The 16,879-nt window shown below is 55.6% G+C and overlaps 1 protein-coding gene across 4 annotated transcripts; it reads left to right on the top strand.

Moving 5' to 3' along the window:
- Positions 1–909: 909 nt before the first annotated feature.
- On the top strand, positions 910–16,419 carry MAN2A2 (mannosidase alpha class 2A member 2). 4 transcript variants are annotated; one of them, XM_083710759.1, is made up of 24 exons: positions 1,162–1,455; positions 2,232–2,386; positions 2,819–3,076; positions 4,004–4,148; positions 4,488–4,659; positions 5,688–5,815; positions 6,473–6,646; positions 7,045–7,231; positions 7,811–7,988; positions 8,237–8,439; positions 8,562–8,744; positions 8,874–8,988; positions 9,192–9,259; positions 9,444–9,609; positions 9,990–10,226; positions 10,334–10,456; positions 11,377–11,491; positions 11,852–11,985; positions 12,101–12,242; positions 12,966–13,099; positions 14,330–14,407; positions 14,637–14,831; positions 15,375–15,485; positions 15,742–16,419. In XM_083710759.1, the coding sequence occupies exons 2-24, from the start codon at positions 2,255–2,257 to the stop codon at positions 15,895–15,897; spliced, it is 3,534 nt and encodes a 1,177-aa protein (XP_083566885.1). In that variant the 5' UTR covers positions 1,162–1,455; positions 2,232–2,254; the 3' UTR covers positions 15,898–16,419. The 4 variants fall into 4 exon arrangements, with proteins under 4 accessions (XP_083566882.1, XP_083566883.1, XP_083566885.1 ...); XM_083710758.1 differs by lacking the exon at positions 14,330–14,407 and adding an exon at positions 1,586–1,877 and having other exon boundaries at positions 1,172–1,526; XM_083710756.1 differs by lacking the exon at positions 14,330–14,407 and having other exon boundaries at positions 910–1,455.
- Positions 16,420–16,879: the final 460 nt, after the last annotated feature.

Raw genomic sequence — 16,879 nt, 5'->3', positions numbered from 1 at the left:
TTGCCACCGGTGCATATAGGGGGGGGGGAGATGCTCCTCCCACACTTGATCAGGGGATCCCTTGCTGCAATAGATATAAAGTACAGTGGTACCTCTGGTTACGTACTTAATTCGTTCCAGAGGTCCGTTCTTAACCTGAAACTGTCCTTAACCTGAAGCACTACTTTAGCTAATGGGGCCTCCCGCTGCTGCCGCACCGCCATCACACGATTTCTGTTCTCATCCTGAAACAAAGTTCTTAACCCGAGGTATTATTTCTGGGCTAGCGGAGTCTGTAACCTGAAGCGTATGTAACCTGAAGCATATGTAACCCGAGGTACCACTGTACTGTTAAAGCAACTCTACAGTATTTGCAAAGGGAAGGGGTTAAAATGATAGAGCTGATGCCTAGAAAGAGGGGATTATGCTCAAAACCCAGTGAATGTTGCTGCTACCACCGACTTACCATTTCTGAAGGTGATATAGATCTTTCCAGAAATCACAGGTGGACGGGATGCTGCTGCCTAACACAGAATCCATCTAGCTCAGTATTGTCCACCCTGACTGGCAGTGCCTGCTGCCCTCTGCCTGGCAAGGCAGCTGCCCTTCTCCTGTACCCAGCCCAGGGGGCTTCTCAGGAGGGCTGAGGAGGAGGAAGGGAAGAGTCATTCCGTAGTCTGACAAACAGGATTGCCATGGGCACCGCCAGCCCCTTTAACTAGTCTAACACTAGAGTCAGGGGTGGGTCAGTGGTCAATGTGTTGAACTAAAAAACCACAGAGTTCAAAACCCCCATTCAGCCATGAAGCTCATTGGGCAACCTTGGGCCATGCACTGCCTTTCAGCCCAACCTTCCTCACAAGATTGCTTTGGAAGGCGGGAGAACCATGCATGCCACTTTAAGCTCCTTAAAGAAAAAAGGTGGGATTTAAACGCAATAAATAAATAGCTACCCACCCACGCCTGGTTCTGCCTGCACGCCTCGTCCCTTCTGCACATGCGGGGTGGGGGGAAGCCACAGGGCCCCAATTCTATGGGGAGAAACCCCCAAGCAGGAGCAGGAGGGTCTTGGGAGCGGGGCGTCCAGAAGACACCAGGAGGTTCCTTCGCCTCCCCGCGATCTCGCTATTTCGGACTCCGACTCCCAGCAGCCCTCGCCGCCCAGCGGCCGCCTCCTCGTCTCTTTCTCCCTGCCTGAAACGTGATCGCCCGGCCCGCCGACGGCGCCCTTCGCCAGCTTAGAGCGGAGGGAAGAGCCTCTCTATTAATAGAGAACTGTTGGCAGGCTCCGGTCTCCGTCTTGGGACTCGCCGCGGGCTTGTGTGGAAGGAGGCTGGTGGCCTCGGCGGGTGCGGGGACGGCGCGCTCTTGCTGCGCCTCCGCCATGGCCAGCCCTGCGCTGAGAGGCCGGTGGCGGCGTCGGCTGCACGCCGGGGCTGCTCCGAGGCGCCTGCTCTGAACAAGACCTGCCCCGAAGTAAGCCTTCTCCCCACCCCAAGGCCAGCCGCGAGGCGGGGACGGGGCTGCGTGCGGCCCTGGGGACTCCAGCTCGGGAGGCGCAGGGCCGGGAGGGGCCGAGCAGTGCCCGGCGACGATGCGCCTCCAGCTGGCTGGAGCGCTGGCCCTTCCCTCTCTCTCGGAGCGCCCGAGCAACCTGCAGCGCTGCCCGCTCGGGCACAGGCGAGGAAAAGCGGGTCGTGCAGCTCCCGAGCCGCTGTGAGCGCCCCACGCCCGGGCCCGGCTCCGCGGCTCCTCCTCCTTTTCCAGGCCCGGCAGCTGCTAAGAATATCGCGGCCGCTGCGGTCGGCGCTCGCTCGGCCTGCGGGAGCCGCGCCTGCTGCAGGCAGCGCTCGGGCGCCGAGGGAGAGGCCGCGGCTTCCCCTCCAGCGCCAGGCCAGGTGAGTGGGCGCCGGTGCCTTCCCAGCTGGACAGCGCAGGCCTGGCGGCTTCGGCTTCTGGCGCCTCTGGGTTCCCTCCTCGGCTGGTGGGGCAGCGAGCTGAAAGGCCCGGCGGCCCCACCAAGTCCTGCTGTGGAGGAGCAGGGGCTGGGCAATGCCAGGCAGGCTTCTTTGCCTGGGCAAGGCCTCCCCTGGTACAGGGGAGATCTCGGGGGAGATGGGGGTACCCCTTGTCCTGGTGGGGTGGGAGGGGTTTGCGCTGTTGCAAAAGGAAGCCCAAAGGGGTAGTGCCTGGAGAAGGGGCCCCGCCTGGACTGATGCCTACACCTGTGTCCTGTCCTGGCTTGGTTGCAGATGTTCCCTCTGGCACCCCCGGGATGAAGCTGAAGAAGCAGGTGACGGTGTGTGGGGCAGCCATCTTCTGCGTGGCTGTCTTCTCCCTCTATCTGATGCTTGACAGGGTCCAGCATGATCCTGCTCGGCACCAGAATGGGGGCAATTTCCCTAGGGTAAGTGTGTTGCGGGCAAGACCTTCCTCCAGCTGCTGCTTTGCCCTCTTTGTGCCCTTTGCAGAGACACAGGAGCCACTGCCAAGAGCTTCCAAGAGTGACTTGGTGGCTTGGGGTCCCTGACTGTGTCCGCAGCAGTGGCTAAATCTCTGGTCCAAAGTGGCAGGGTCAGAGAAGAGCGGCAGCCTCCCTGCCACACTCTAAAGAGCTCCCCCCCAGTCCTAGTCCCTTGGCTGCACTTGCACAACTGCTGGCAAGGGTGGGAAGGTGGCCGTGCCACGCTGGACATCCCTTTTTGCTCAGCCGAGCAGTGTTTGGCACAGGGAGGCAAGGAAGAAGGTGGGCAGGCTTGAGTGTTGGCAGGCTGCTCACAACTTCCTCCTGCTTGTGCCACCTCTTCTGCTCCTCGTCCTCTCCCCCGCCCCCGCACAGAGCCAGATTTCGGTGTTGCAGAACCGGATTGAACAGCTGGAGCAGCTCCTGGAGGAGAACCACGAAATCATCAGCCACATCAAGGACTCCGTGCTGGAGCTGACGGCCAACGCGGAGGGCCAGCCGGTGGTGCTGCCTTTCCACATGCCCAATGGCTCCTGGGTCCTGCCTCCCGAGAGCCGGCCCAGCTTCTACTCCATCTCCTCTCAGGATTGTCAGTTTGCACTGAAGAGCAACAGCCAGAAGGAAGACCTGCAGGTCAGCTGGGTTGGGGGTTGGTGGACAGGACTGTGTAAACGGTGCTGCCTGAAAGAGTTGGAGGAGGAAAGAGGAAGAGCATGAGAAGCACCTAGTTGCTGCTGGATCAGCCCAAAGGGGGGCCCATCCAGCCAAGCACCCTGTTCTTGCAGTGTCCTCCAGATGCCCCAGTAGGAAAACCCTGGGGCTGAACCTGAGCAAAGAGCACTCTCTCCCCTCCTGCCATTTCCCGCAACTGGTGTTATTTGGTGGAGGGAGAGGGAGAACATAGCACTTGTGATTGGAAGCAGGACCCCTGTGCCTTTGGTGTTCACATGACAGCACAGCGGTTCCCAAAATTATGCTACCCTAAACTCCTTCCCAGTGACACTTCTCCTGTATGAAAAGGATTATTCAGAACAGTTGTTTTCACAACACATTAAGGAAGTCAATGCTTTTTTCTGGGGGGACGCAGGGGTATGCATACCCCTAAACATTTTGTGAATCTAAGTTTGGCCTCATTGAGGGGCTGTATTTCAATATGAGTAGGAAAATAAGAGTACCCCTAAATATTATTTTTTTAGAAAAAAAGCGCTGAAGATAATAATACAAATAAATTCAGGACAGTAACAATTAATTGCACGTTTATTCAAAGTCCAATTAAAACTATTAATTCAACAAAATGGATGAACTTGATCCATTGAGCTTTTCAAAGTATGATAGTCATTTACACCTCCAGTGATCCATCTTGTCCTGCATCTATTTCTCACGGTGGCTACCCAGATGCCCCGGTGGGAAGCCCACAAGCAGGACCCAGGGCCTCCTAAGGCAAGGGGAGTAGCTGGTGCCCTGAGCTGCGAGGCTGCTAAGGGCAGACTGGCTTGGGGTGGGTGGAAAGGAGACTCTTCCATTGCTATGCCTTGGTTTGACTCTCTTGTCCTTTCCCAGATGTTGGCTGTGTCTGCATTGCTCCCCTATGACAACCAGGATGGCGGGGTGTGGAAGCAAGGCTTTGATATCACTTATGAGCCACACGAATGGGACGCTGAACCACTGCAAGTGTTTGTGGTGCCACATTCACACAACGACCCAGGTAAGCAAGCTGGGGGTTGCAGACAGCATTCCCCCATTGCTTGGCGAGAGGCTCATTTGTAGCCAGGAGCATCTGCAGGAAAGGCAGGGAGTTCAGTCGCAACCTCCTCACCCCAGTGAGCCACAATCTCCAGAGTCTCTAGCACTTGTAGAACCCAAGATAGGAAGCAAAATGTGTGTGCAGGCAGAGGTACGTTGACATTCTTCCAATCTGGCGGCCATTGGCTGTGCCGTCAAGGGGTTGATGGGAGTTGTAGTCCAGAGTGCCTGGAGGGCAATTTGTTGAGGAAGGCTGCTGTAAACAGGCCCACAGTGATGTTCCCTTTTCTGCTTCCCCAAGGCTGGATCAAGACATTTGACAAGTATTACTTCGACCAGACGCAGCACATCCTCAACAGCATGGTGGTGAAGCTGCAGGAGGATCCTCGACGACGCTTCATCTGGTCCGAAATCTCCTTCTTCTCTAAATGGTGGGACAACATCAGCACCCAGAAACGGGCTGCTGTCCGCAGGTAATAAGAGGGGAGGAAGGGGTTAACTCTCATCATTTTCCTTCTCTTAGGATGGTTGGTAGGAAGATGTTTAGAACAATATTTCTTTCATTTTTTAAAAAAGGCATTTATATTCCACCTTTCCTCCAAAGAGCTTAAGGTGTGGCGTACACAGTACTTGTATTTTTATCTTGTATTTTTATGTTGTGAACCACCCTGACATCCACGGACGGAGGGTGCTATAGAAATTTAATAAATAATAATAACAACAACATAAATGTTTATGGAAAGAACATACTTCATGCAAATGAGAAGTCTGAAGTACCGTATTTTTCGCCCTATAGGACACACTTTTCCCCCTCCAAAAATGAAGGGGAAATGTGTGTGCATCCTATGGGGCGAATACAGGCTTTCGGTGAAGCCTGGAGAGTGAGCGGGGTCGGTGCACACCGACCCCTCTTGCTCTTCAGGCTTCGCGGACCTCTCCGCAAGCAGCGGGACGCTCCCGCTGCTTGCGGAGAGTGGCCTGCATGCTGAAGCCTGCGTGTGCTGAGCTCAGCGCGTCCAGGCTTCGCGGACCTCTCCACAAGCAGCGGGAGCCAGCACTGGGCTCCCACGGCTTGCAGAGAGCTGCCTGTTTGGGGGCTCGGGTCGGGGGAAGCTCGGGCGGGCCTCCCCCGCCCCAGCCCCGCGCCTGGGGGGGAAATAATTTTTTCCCCGTTATTTCCCCCCAAAAAAACTAGGTGCGCTTTATGGGACGGTGCGTCCTATAGGGCGAAAAATACGGTAAGTTTTTTTTTAAAAGGAAGATAATTTTTATTAAAGATTTTCTCCATTTACAAAAGTACGTGCATTGTCTCTTTTTTCACATTGTAAAGTCTTTTCTACAGATCAGTTACATTTGATATGAGATATAGTGTTGTATTCTGAAGTAGGCTTTATATTCATGTGGCACACTTGATTGATTGCCTCCTCTGTGGGAAGGTCCACTCTTGGGCGGCTGCTGCTGTTGGTGGTGGTTGCCTCTAACCTTGACCTCTCCTTCACAGGCTTGTGGGCAATGGGCAGCTAGAAATGGCAACTGGCGGGTGGGTGATGCCAGATGAAGCCAATTCCCACTACTTTGCCATGATCGACCAACTCATTGAGGGTCACCAGTGGCTGGAGAAGAACATTGGTGAGTGCTGTGCGCAGACTGGGCCAAGTTTGGGGGGCAGGCAGATCAGGGGTGGCGGGGTGGCACCAGCCACATTTATGATGACAGCCAGTGCTTGAGCCGGGCAGAAGCGCTGAGAGTGGTGGGAGGTATAGAAGAAAACACCATGGAGGTCTGCAGACTGGATGGGGATAGTGAACCCCTCTGCTGTGTGTAGTTCTGCAGAGCTTCTGTTGCTTTGCCAGACCCAAAGGATACAAGATACAGTGGTACCTTGGGTTAAGAACTTAATTTGTTCTGGAGGTCCATTCTTAACCTGAAACTGTTTTTAACCTGAGGTACCGCTTTAGCTAATGGGGCCTCCCGCTACTGTTGTGCCGCCACCGCATGATTTCTGTTCTCATCCTTAAGCAAAGTTATTAACCTGAGGTTCAATTTCTGGGTTAGTGGAGTCTGTAACCTGAAGCGTCTGTAACCTGAAATGTCTGTAACCCGAGGTACCACTGTACAAGGCATGCCACATTATAACTCGGGTCTGCATAGGTGCATTCAAGTCTCCTGTTTCACATGGCTCTTCAGAATCTCGAGTGTGTTTGAAGTGGGGCAGGTTACAGCGACTGAAACACAGGCCCTTGCCTTTTCTGCTGCTGACGCCTGCCTTTTCTCCTTGCTCTTCAGGGGTGACACCACGCTCTGGCTGGGCAGTGGACCCCTTTGGCCACAGCTCCACCATGCCTTACCTGCTGCGTCGTGCAAATCTGACCAGCATGCTCATCCAGCGGGTACACTACGCCATCAAGAAGCATTTTGCAGCAACCCAGAATCTGGAGTTCATGTGGCGGCAGAGTTGGGGTGAGGGGTGTGTGAGTGGAGGCCCCTGTATTGTTTATGCCCCAACCTCCCTTTTTGGCTCTGCAGAGTCTTGCCTGCGAAACCCTCACAGCTGGAGCAGCTGGCTGCCAGTGTCCTCCACCCCCTCATTAGAGGCCAATGCGTCCTTTGTCCCTCGTCCCCCACAGTTGGGGCTTCCTCCCACTGCAGTCAGCACTGGCCACTGGGAGTTGTTTGCTCCACACACACCTTCTGTGGGGCTTTGGACTCCTCCCTTGCCTGGTGTGTGCTGTTGCGTGTTGCTGGTGTGTCTGCATTGTGGGTGGCCAGCGAAAGTTCTTCCTGACAGTTCCTGAGTCTCCGTTTGCCCGGGGCCTTTCCTGAGCAGCACAAAGTGACCCTGGCATTGACCCCCTCAGATCCTGACTCCAGCACCGACATCCTGTGCCACATGATGCCCTTCTACAGCTATGACGTGCCCCACACCTGCGGCCCCGACCCCAAGATCTGCTGCCAGTTCGACTTCAAACGTTTGCCGGGGGGGCGCATCAACTGCCCCTGGAAAGTGCCCCCCAAGGCCATCACCAGCGCCAATGTGGCTGAGCGGTGAGTGGCTTCTCATGGTCATCCTTGGTTCCTTGGGGTGGTGGTCCTGCTTGCTTCTTCCATCGACCACCTGCCCTCTGCTCTCCTAGCTGGGTTCTGTGCCTCCAGGGATGATGCAGCCCCCACAGAGCCCAGAGTGCTTGGGGACCGTTTGACCAACTGCCTCCTCCTCCTGATTCCAGCATCTCCTAAGAAGAGCCTGGCTGCTGGAACAGGCCCATCTAGTCCTGCATCCTGTTCCCACAGTGGCCAACCAGGTGCTCTATGGAAGCCTCCAAGCAGGGCCAGAGTGCAACAGCGTTCTCCCCGCTTGTGCTTTCTAGCAGCTGGTATTCGGAGGCAGAACATAGCCATTGTGGCCAGCACTCATTGATAGACCCTTCTCCCCTGTTGAGTTTCTCCGACCCTCTTTTAGAGCCGTCCAAGTTGGTGGCCATCACTGCCCCATGTGGCAGCAAGTGCCATAGTTTAGATGCCTCCTCCTGTGTCTCTGTCTCTGGCCATGAAGATCAGACATTGTCAGCCAGGCCTCCAGGCATGTCCTGGTCCTGCTTGTTGACCCCCCCGTCCTCTCTGCAGGGCACAGCTCCTGCTTGACCAGTACCGCAAGAAGTCCAAGCTGTACCGCAGCAAAGTGCTCCTGGTGCCGCTGGGGGACGACTTCCGCTACGACAAGCCCCAGGAGTGGGATGCCCAGTTCCTCAACTATCAGCGCCTCTTTGACTTCCTCAATGCCCACCCGGATCTCCATGTGCAGGTACAGCCACCTTGGCTTGAGTGGGGCGCTTCCTGGGAAAGGGTGGGGTGGTTTGCCCCCTTGGGAGAAAGAGGTGGCTGCTGCAGAGCGCCCCACTCCAGATCCTTGGGGCGGAGTCTCCTTCTGGGGCTCTGGGGGGCAGTTTCTTCTCCTGTCATGCATGGGGCCTCCCCACCATCCCAAGGTACTGGGTTTCTCCCCCCCCCCCAAGGTTTATGATGCAGTTTCAGCTTATGCCTCCCTCATAGGCACAGTTTGGGACCCTCTCGGATTACTTTGACGCCTTGTACAAGCAAGTGGGCATCGTCCCTGGAATGCGCCCACCCGGCTTCCCTGTGGTCAGCGGGGACTTCTTCTCCTACGCGGACCGAGAGGACCACTACTGGACCGGCTACTACACCTCCCGGCCCTTCTACAAGAGCATGGGCAGGGTGCTGGAGGCTCATCTCCGGTGAGGGGTCTGTGGGGGGGAGGTCAGAGGGGAGGGAGGAGCCTCCCTGCCTGGCATCTTCTCCTGGGAAAACAAGGTTTACTCACAGCCTCTTTCTCCCCCTGCCCCGTCTTTTCCACCAGCGGTGCCGAGATCTTGTACAGCCTGGCTCTCAGCCATGCCCGCCACGCCGGCATGGACAGCAAGTACCCGCTCTCTGACTACGCCATGCTGACGGACGCACGGCGCAACCTGGGCCTCTTCCAGCACCATGATGCCATCACTGGCACTGCCAAGGAGGCAGTGGTAGTGGACTATGGAGTCAGGTGTGTGTAAGACCTGGCCTGCGTTGATAAGGCCTGGCATGGGTTCCCTGCAACCAGGGTGTGGCAGTGGGGCTCTGTGCCCCATGGCCTCATGGTCCTCTTTCTCTCCCCTCCCGCATCCTCTTCTAGGCTGCTCCACTCGCTAATGAACCTCAAGCGGGTCATCATCAACGCTGCCCATTACCTGGTCTTGGCAGATAAGGAGGCCTACCATTATGACCTGGCGGTGCCCTTCCTTGGCGCAGTGAGTCGCAGCCCGCCCCCTGCTCCTCTGTGCCCAGAGGGAGCGATCTAGAAGATATGGGGTTGGGAGGCCTGGCTCTGCTGCCCCCAGGGAGAGGGGACCATGGCAAGGGGGCTGCAGCTCGTGAGCTTGCCCCAGCCAGGTGCTACCCTGTGCTTCTATACCCCATGGTCACTCAGCCTGACCCATTCTCTCTCTTCCAGGATGAGGCCCGCCTCAATCAGGACTCCCTGCCGGAGAAAACCATCATCAAGCTGGATGCAACACCCAGGTGGGTGAGTGGGGCGGGGCCGGGGGGCTGCCCTTGAGAAAAGAGGGTGGGGAGCAGGCAGGAGACACAGCAGGGAAGCGGGTATCCCGGGCCCTGGGCTGGGACATCATGGGGTTACGGACTTGAGCCTGGGAGGGACGGACCAAACTAGCCAATCTTGCAACCTCCCTGTTCTCTGTTGCAGGTTTGTGGTAGTGTTTAACCCCCTGGAACAGGAGCGGTTGAGCATTGTGTCTCTGCTGGTGAACACGCCTCGTATCCGGGTCCTCAACGAGGAGGGGCAGCCCCTAGCGGTGCAGCTCAGCGCCCAGTGGACCTCTGCCACAGACATGGCACCTGATGTCTACCAGGTAGAGCCTGGAGGGAAGGAAGGCGGAAGTGGGGACAACAGTGTTCAGCCACCTGGGGCTTGGGAGCGCCATAGCTTGATAATCTTCTAGATGCCACCAGGCTCTTTGTTGTCGGAGGTGGAAATTGGCTAGAGAAAGTGCCCAGGTGCCCTTCCATGCTGACGGGCTCCCATCTTCCCATTGGGCTGCTCCTGTGAGTTTACCATTGGGGCGCACTAAGTCTTACCGGCATGCCTCTTCCCCAAGGATTTGTACAGGGAATTCTGCTGCTCACCTGGTGGCTGGAGGTTGCTGCTGGGCCCCTTGTAGTGCATTGAATGTGTGTGCTTGCGGGGAGCAATGGGAACTGCTGCTGCCCTTGCCTGTGCTCCGATTGACAGGTGTCCATCAACATGCGCCTGCCGGCCCTGGGCCTCAGCATCCTGCAGCTGAGCAAGTCCTTTGACAGCCACAACACGCTGAAGTCCTCGGTGCGCCTCTTCCTGCACGGGCGCGACCTCCCTGTGCACAAGCATGAGGCCTTCCCGGTGCGGGTCATCCCTACGGCCATGGAGGACTTCTGCCTGGAGAACCAGCACATGCGAGCCTGCTTCTCTGGGGGCAGCGGGTCCCTCAAGGTGAGGACAGGCCCACCAGGTGGACAGGTGCAGCTTAGCTTGACGGCCACGGGGAGGGCCCCTTGTGGGCCCCTGTGCTCACCAGGACTCCACTTGTTCCCTGGCAGAGTGTGCACCGGGCAGGCGACACCCAGGAGCAGAAGCTGAGCAGACAGTTCCTCATCTATGGGACCCGGAGCACCAAAGACAAAAGCGGTGCCTACCTCTTCCTGCCTGACGGAGAAGCCAAGGTCTGGGCAGGGCTAACCCCCATGGGGGCTGGGGTTGGTAGGACATCTCCTGGGTAGGTGGGCTGGTTGGGGGGAAATGATTCCCAGCTTAGACCAGGTGTTGGTGTCTCACTTTCTGTGGTTGGCATTATCGTCCTGGTTGGCACAGGAGACTATAAACACAGTTCAAGACAAGCCAGGCCACACATTTTGAACCACAGTTCCCATCAGCCCCAGCCACACTTCCATATGGTACCCTGTGGCTAGTGAGAGATGTAGTTCAGAACATCTGGAGGGCGCCAGGTTAGGGCAGGCTGGACTCCTGCCTTTAAGGGAGCTGGAGTCCTCCATGCCAGAGATTCCACCCCTGAAAATCTCCCAAGTGGACCAACGTTCCTCTCTGTCCGCTTTATTCTTGGGCTTCCAGGCAACCTGTGCCGTGTTTGGTAAAGGGGTATATTTGTCTCTTCCTGGCAAATTCCCACCTTGGCAGCCCCACCTCCCTTCACCCCAGGCAGTCCAGGCCATGAAGAGCAGGTCCCCACCCCCTGCACTTGTCACACCCTTCTGGGTTACGTAGGGAGGCAAGAAAAATCAGCTTAGAAGTGGTGGGAAATGAAATCCACACTGTCCCCCTGGTAAGAACTCCTGCCTGTTCTGGTTATTTATTTATTTAGAATGTTAGTATGCCACTATTTCATTAAAAAAATCTAAGTCAAAGTGGTTTTCAACAAAAATACATAATGCCATACAGTGAAAGCGGAGCAAAAGCTAAAAAGAGACAATCAGATAATCATTATGGGAGGAATTGCTCTGAATTGCTTGCATAGGCCTGGCAGAATGATTTTTTAAGAAAACCAGCAGGTGTTTAAACAGTTCGCATGGGAGGCATCTGCTGAATCTAGTGGCAGAGAGTTCCTTGACGCTCCTCTCCCTTGCAGCCCTATGTCCCCAAGGACCCCCCTGTGGTGCGGGTGACGGAGGGACCCTTTTTCTCGGAGGTGGCTGTTTACTACCAGCACATCCAGGAGGTGGTCCGGCTGTACAACGTGGCAGGTAAGGGGCTTTGGGGACTGGGAGAGAGCAGCAATGGAGAGCTTGTCCCATCCCTGCCTTAGGGGCGATGCATCCTGTTTTGCCGCCTGAAGCGACAAGGGAAGGTGCCACCCCATCCCACTGTGCTGCCCCTGCCAAAGCCTCCCTTACCAGGGTGGCAGCCATAGAGTAGCAACAACAATGGCAGAAGCCACTGACAGCACCACTTCTCTGCCAGCGACAGTGGCGGTGGGGCAGCTGAGGATCCCATGGGGGCACCTCCTCTTGGACTTCAGTCACCCAAGGCGGCTGCCTCCGCCTGCCTCATGGGCAGGCAAGCCCTACTTCCCATCATTGCTTGATTTGAGCTCCTCCCTGCAGGGGTCGACGGCCTGTCCCTAGAGATCTCCTGCCTGGTGGACATCCGAGACCACATCAACAAGGAGCTGGCCCTGCGATTTAGCACAGATATTGAGAGCAAAGGCACTTTCTTCACTGACCTGAACGGCTTTCAGGTAATGGGCAGGGAGGGAGGCTGAAAACACACACACACACCCTGCTGCCCTTGCGAAGAGGCTGGGGAGGGACTGCCTGCCCCCTTGGCTTCTCAGCACTCTCCTCTCTTGGCAGATCCAGCCCCGCCAGTACCTGAAGAAGCTGCCTCTGCAGGCCAACTTCTACCCCATGCCGGTCATGGCCTACATCCAAGATGCACGGAGCCGCCTGACGCTGCACACGGCCCAAGCCTTGGGCGTCTCCAGCCTCAGCAGTGGTAAGTGGGTTGGGACAGTGGGCAAAGCTGTCTCCTGGGGTAGCTGTAGATGGGAAGCACCAGGCCTGGGACTTCTCCTTCTCCGAAGACACTAGGATGCAGACATCCTGTGAAGCTGAAAACTGGATGATGCAGAACAGAGGAAAGAAAGTCCTTCTTCCTGCAAGGCAGATTCAACTGTGAAACTTGCTCCCACAAGGAGACAGGGATGGCCACCAACCTAGATGTCTTTAAAAGAGAATTGGAGAAATTCATGGAAGAGAGGGCTGTTGATGGCTACTAGTAGACAGTTGGCTGTGCTCTGCCTCCACAATTGGAGGCAGGAATGCTTCTGAATTGCAGTTGCTGGAGACTATAGGAGGGGAGAAAGTCCCCTTGTGCTCAGATCCTGCTTGCAGACTTCCCACAGAGGCATCTGACTGGCCACTGTGAGAACAGCATGCTGGACTAGAAGGGCTGCGGGCCTGATTCAGCAGACTCTTATGTTCTTCTGATTTCTAGGGATAGTAGGATCTCCTGGGACTGAGCCAGAAGCCTGAGTGGGGAGGAGGAGCAGTTTGTGGGATGGGAGGTCAGCCGCAGGGGGTCTGTGTTGGGGCTTCAGCAGCTGCTGCTGTGCTGGCAGGATCCCCCTGTGTGTCAGAAGTGGGCTACCTGTCTAGGTTGGAGCTCCTCTTACTTCCCCCCTTTTCCTTCCTCTCCTTTCCCCGGTTCAACTTCCAGGCCAGCTGGAGGTGATTCTGGACCGGCGCCTCATGCAGGATGACAACCGTGGCCTCGGGCAAGGCCTGAAGGACAACAAGCGGACCTGCAACCGCTTCCGCCTCCTCCTGGAGCGACACAGCGCGGCAAGCAAGGTACAAGGACTGGGTGCTCAGCACCCCTTGCATCTGGCCACTCTGCCCAGGCACCTGTCTCTCCCTTGCTAGTTGGCTTAGGTTTTTCAGAGTGCCAACAAATGTGTGCAGAGTTTGATCCAGACTTCTTTGCCACATTCAGGACACGAAATCTGAGGCTCCTTTGGCGCCCAGGCCAGCCCTACAGCTCAAGAGTGGCACTGGCTGCTTCTGCCTGCCAATCTCCTGGGCACCAGCACCTCTTGCAAGCACCCCTAAGGAAGGATTTTCCTTTGTGTTTGGGAAGCCACAGCAGTTCCTACATGGATGATCCCATAGCTGCGAGTTCATCTTGCATGATAAAAGTCTTACGTTCTACCACCTGATGGAACCTTGAGCTAGCTCAAAATCCCCACATTTGCCCTACTGTATGAATTATTCCTCCGTGCCAGGTTGTTCAGCATATTGCCCTTTCCCTCACTCTTCCTTGGAACTCCTGCCTGCAACACACTGCAGAGCACCCATTTGTTCATTCCACATTTTAGTTAGATCAAACAGGCTAGACACAAAACGTTTCCAATCTTTGTCTGCTATGTTTGGGAAAAGAAAGGAGAAGTGAGTCTCTTCATCCTGGGGACAGGATTCCTTTGTTGTGTTTCAGCCAAAAGGCTCCCGAGAATAAACAGATGCATGCAAGTACAAAATAATGCCTAATGATACAAATTCAAAACATTCCAACAGTGTTTGCAATAGTGATTTTGGCTCTCAGAGGGCAAACCACAGGGTCTCCTTCAGAACAATTGCAGTAGAGATGTAAAGGTGGTTTCACCCGTCAGCCACTGGTGAAAAGGCAGAAGACTGAGTGTGGAGAGAGTGGGGTAGTCAGTCTTTCCTAGGGAGAAGCATGAATGCCCCCAGAGATCAGCCCTGGGGTGGGTGAAATGGAGCAGCCGAAGAAAGTTGCTGAGCAGTGAGAGGAAGAAACACCATGCAGAGTCAGCAGAAGGAAGTCCCTGGCAGGCTGGCTTCAAAACAAGAGAAGTGGGAAGCAGACTGTTGCCTTGAGTAGCATGTAAAAGAGAGGGGTTTTTTGGGGGGTGGAACCTACCCCCACATGCGCCAGGAGCCCCTCCAGCCCAGGCGAGACGGCCTGTTCCTGGCCTCCTTGCTCTGCAAGGGCTGTGCACCTTCGGATCGTGTTGTAACCTGGCTGTTCTCACCGCCCCTCTCCCTGCCCCCATTTCCACCCAGAGCTCCAGCTTCTTTTCCAAACTGGCCTCCATGCTTAGAGACTTGGTCTTTCCCATCCACAAGGCCAACAGCCAAGAGGTAAAGCCCGGCCCTGTCTGGTGTGCTAGCTGGTGGTGACGTAGCTGCTGGGCCCACCTCTGTGCCCGTGTGTGCGTGGTAGCCCGGCTCCTAGCTCAGTGGCCATTATAGCTTAGAAGGCGGGAGGGCGGGCTTCCTGTGGGTGACCTCCTGGCCCCCAGAGCATCTTTGGCGCCTGGGGGTGGGACACACACCTGCCTGTCATTGCTGGGCTTTCCTTCCTTCCCAGGCGGAGGCTGTCCAGGCAACGAGTTTCCCATCTCTGCTCAGCCACTTGACCTCCATGCAGCTGAATGCTGAGGTGCTGGTGATGCCTGTTGCCCAGGAGAAGCCACCACCCCCCACCCTGAGGCCCTTCTTGCCCCTCTCGGGCCTCCTGCCTTGTGACTTCCATCTTCTCAACCTGCGCACCCTGCAAGGAGAGGTGAGTTGCCCCCTGGGTGGGAGGGCACTGGTGGGGATCAATCACAGCTTTCTATAAGCGCAACAACAACAACAACAACAACAACAGCAACAACAACAATAATAATATACCCCACCCATTTGGCTGGGTTGCCCCAGCCACTCTGGGCAGCTTCTATAACATAATAAAACATCAAACATTAAAAAGCTCCCGATGCAGGGCTGCCTTCTTAAAGTTTTCAATATCTTCTAAAAGCTGTATAGTTATTTATCTTCTTGACATCTGATGGGAGGGCATTCCACAGGGCAGGTGCCACTATGAAAAAGGCCCAGGTATACTGGGCTGAGGCAATTTAGGGCATTAAAGGTCAGCACCAACACTTTGAATTGTGCTCAGAAATGTACCAGGAGACAGTTAATATTAGAAGGAACAAAAAGAGTCATTTGCCCAGTGTGGGAATCACAGCTCACCCTGACCGAGCCTCTGCCTGCTTCTCCCCTGCACTGGGCCCTGCTTTCTCTCCCCGCCCCCTTCTATGACCAACACCCATGCCTTTCTCTCCAGGACGATTCACTGCCCTCCACTGAGACGGCTCTGATCCTGCACCGAAAGGGCTTTGACTGTGGCCTGGAGGCCAGGAACTTGGGATTCAACTGCACCACCACCCATGGCACAGTAAGTGGGGAGATGCCATGGGGCCTCTGAGGGAGAGAGGGGCAGGAATGGGCAACCCATGGGAGAGGGAGCAAGAACTATGTGCTCTAGGGAGGGTGGAAGGATGGGTTCCTTGGGCTACTGCAAGTGGCGGCCAACGATGCTGGGTTTTGCTGTCTTGGAGCTTTGCTTTCTTGACTGAATGGTAGGCTGCTTCCCTCTGGCTTGCATGGACTGGAGCTGACCCCCCTCTCTTAACCTCTTGTGTCCCCAACAGCTATCCCTGGGTGGCCTTTTCCAGGGCCTTGAACTGGCCTCCCTGCAGCCCTCCTCCTTGACACTTATGTACCCGCTGGCCACGACCTCCCCCAACAGCACCTCTGTCCACCTGGACCCCATGGAGATTGCCACTTTCCGCCTCCGTCTCGGATAAGACACCTCGCTGGCCCAGACTGGATTTCATTGGCCTGTCAGGCATTGGACTGGACGTTAGCACTTCCCCCACTGGTGTCCAGGCCAGACAGGATGTGGCCCAGCACCAGGAGGCTGCCAGGATCCAGAGACTCATTATTTATTTGTCTGCTCCTAAAAGACAGTATGGCACCAAAGGCCGGGGCAGACCAGGCTGGCCTGGCATGGTGACGCCTCCTGTGCAAAGGCTTCACGACACCCCTTGCAGTTGGGTGCTGGATGCTGGAGGTGCCTGGCTGTGCTGTCAGGATGGGAAGCTGTGGCAACAGGTGCAGTAGCAAAGATCTTGGCTCAGTCCCGCCCTCTCAGCTTTCAGGAAAGGAGATCTCTACGTTCGCACCCAGGAGGCTCCGTTTCACAGCTCCTTCAAGAGGGAGGCAGACTCGATGTAGCAAACACTGGAAGGATGTTACAACTTGTGAGCTTCCTGGAGTTCACAACAAGTTTTTAGAGACAAAAACAAAATAAAATGTTTTTTAAAGTGTTTGGCTCCATCTCAGGAAGGGAACGTGGGGGCGGGGTTAGTTCTGTGTGGGTGTGAAGAATCCTCTAGATCTGCAAAGCCTGAGCTGAAAGGTCATGGAGGACGTGTGACCAGAGGGAGCCACTTGACCCCTCTCAAATCGTTGAGATTTGCCCCTTCTCTATGGGCATAGCCAGGGGGGGGGCAATCAATACAATTCAATAAAAATACATAGGAAAGGTTCTGCCCACCCCCCCAAAAAAAATTCTGGCTACGCCCATGCCCCTTTCCCTGCTTAATTTCCAAAATTAAAAGTGCATGAGTAGCATTGCCTTATCAGGAAGATCTCCTCCTTGAGTGTCAGTGTCTGGATCCAGAGCAACTTTGGCTGGCAATTTCCCTTCCCACCTCCCGATTCAAGTTTGCAGTGGAAGAATTCAGAATGCAAAGGCATGCTGGACACTTGATGCTTTTTCCAGGG

This window comes from Podarcis gaigeae (assembly GCF_964106915.1).
Source record: "Podarcis gaigeae genome assembly, chromosome: 14".
NCBI classification, from domain to species: Eukaryota; Metazoa; Chordata; class Lepidosauria; order Squamata; family Lacertidae; genus Podarcis; species Podarcis gaigeae.
The sequence above is the reverse complement of the archived record's forward strand: the minus strand, read 5'-3'. Positions and strand labels throughout refer to the sequence as shown.

Excerpts from the sequence above, each read along its gene's own strand:
- MAN2A2 (XM_083710759.1), top strand. The coding sequence starts at position 2,255 with ATGAAGCTGAAGAAGCAGGTGACGGTGTGTGGGGCAGCCATCTTCTGC. Across the intron at positions 4,660-5,687 it reads AAACGGGCTGCTGTCCGCAG|GCTTGTGGGCAATGGGCAGC; the intron begins GTAATAAGAGGG and ends TCTCCTTCACAG. Across the intron at positions 8,440-8,561 it reads GTGCTGGAGGCTCATCTCCG|CGGTGCCGAGATCTTGTACA; the intron begins GTGAGGGGTCTG and ends CTTTTCCACCAG.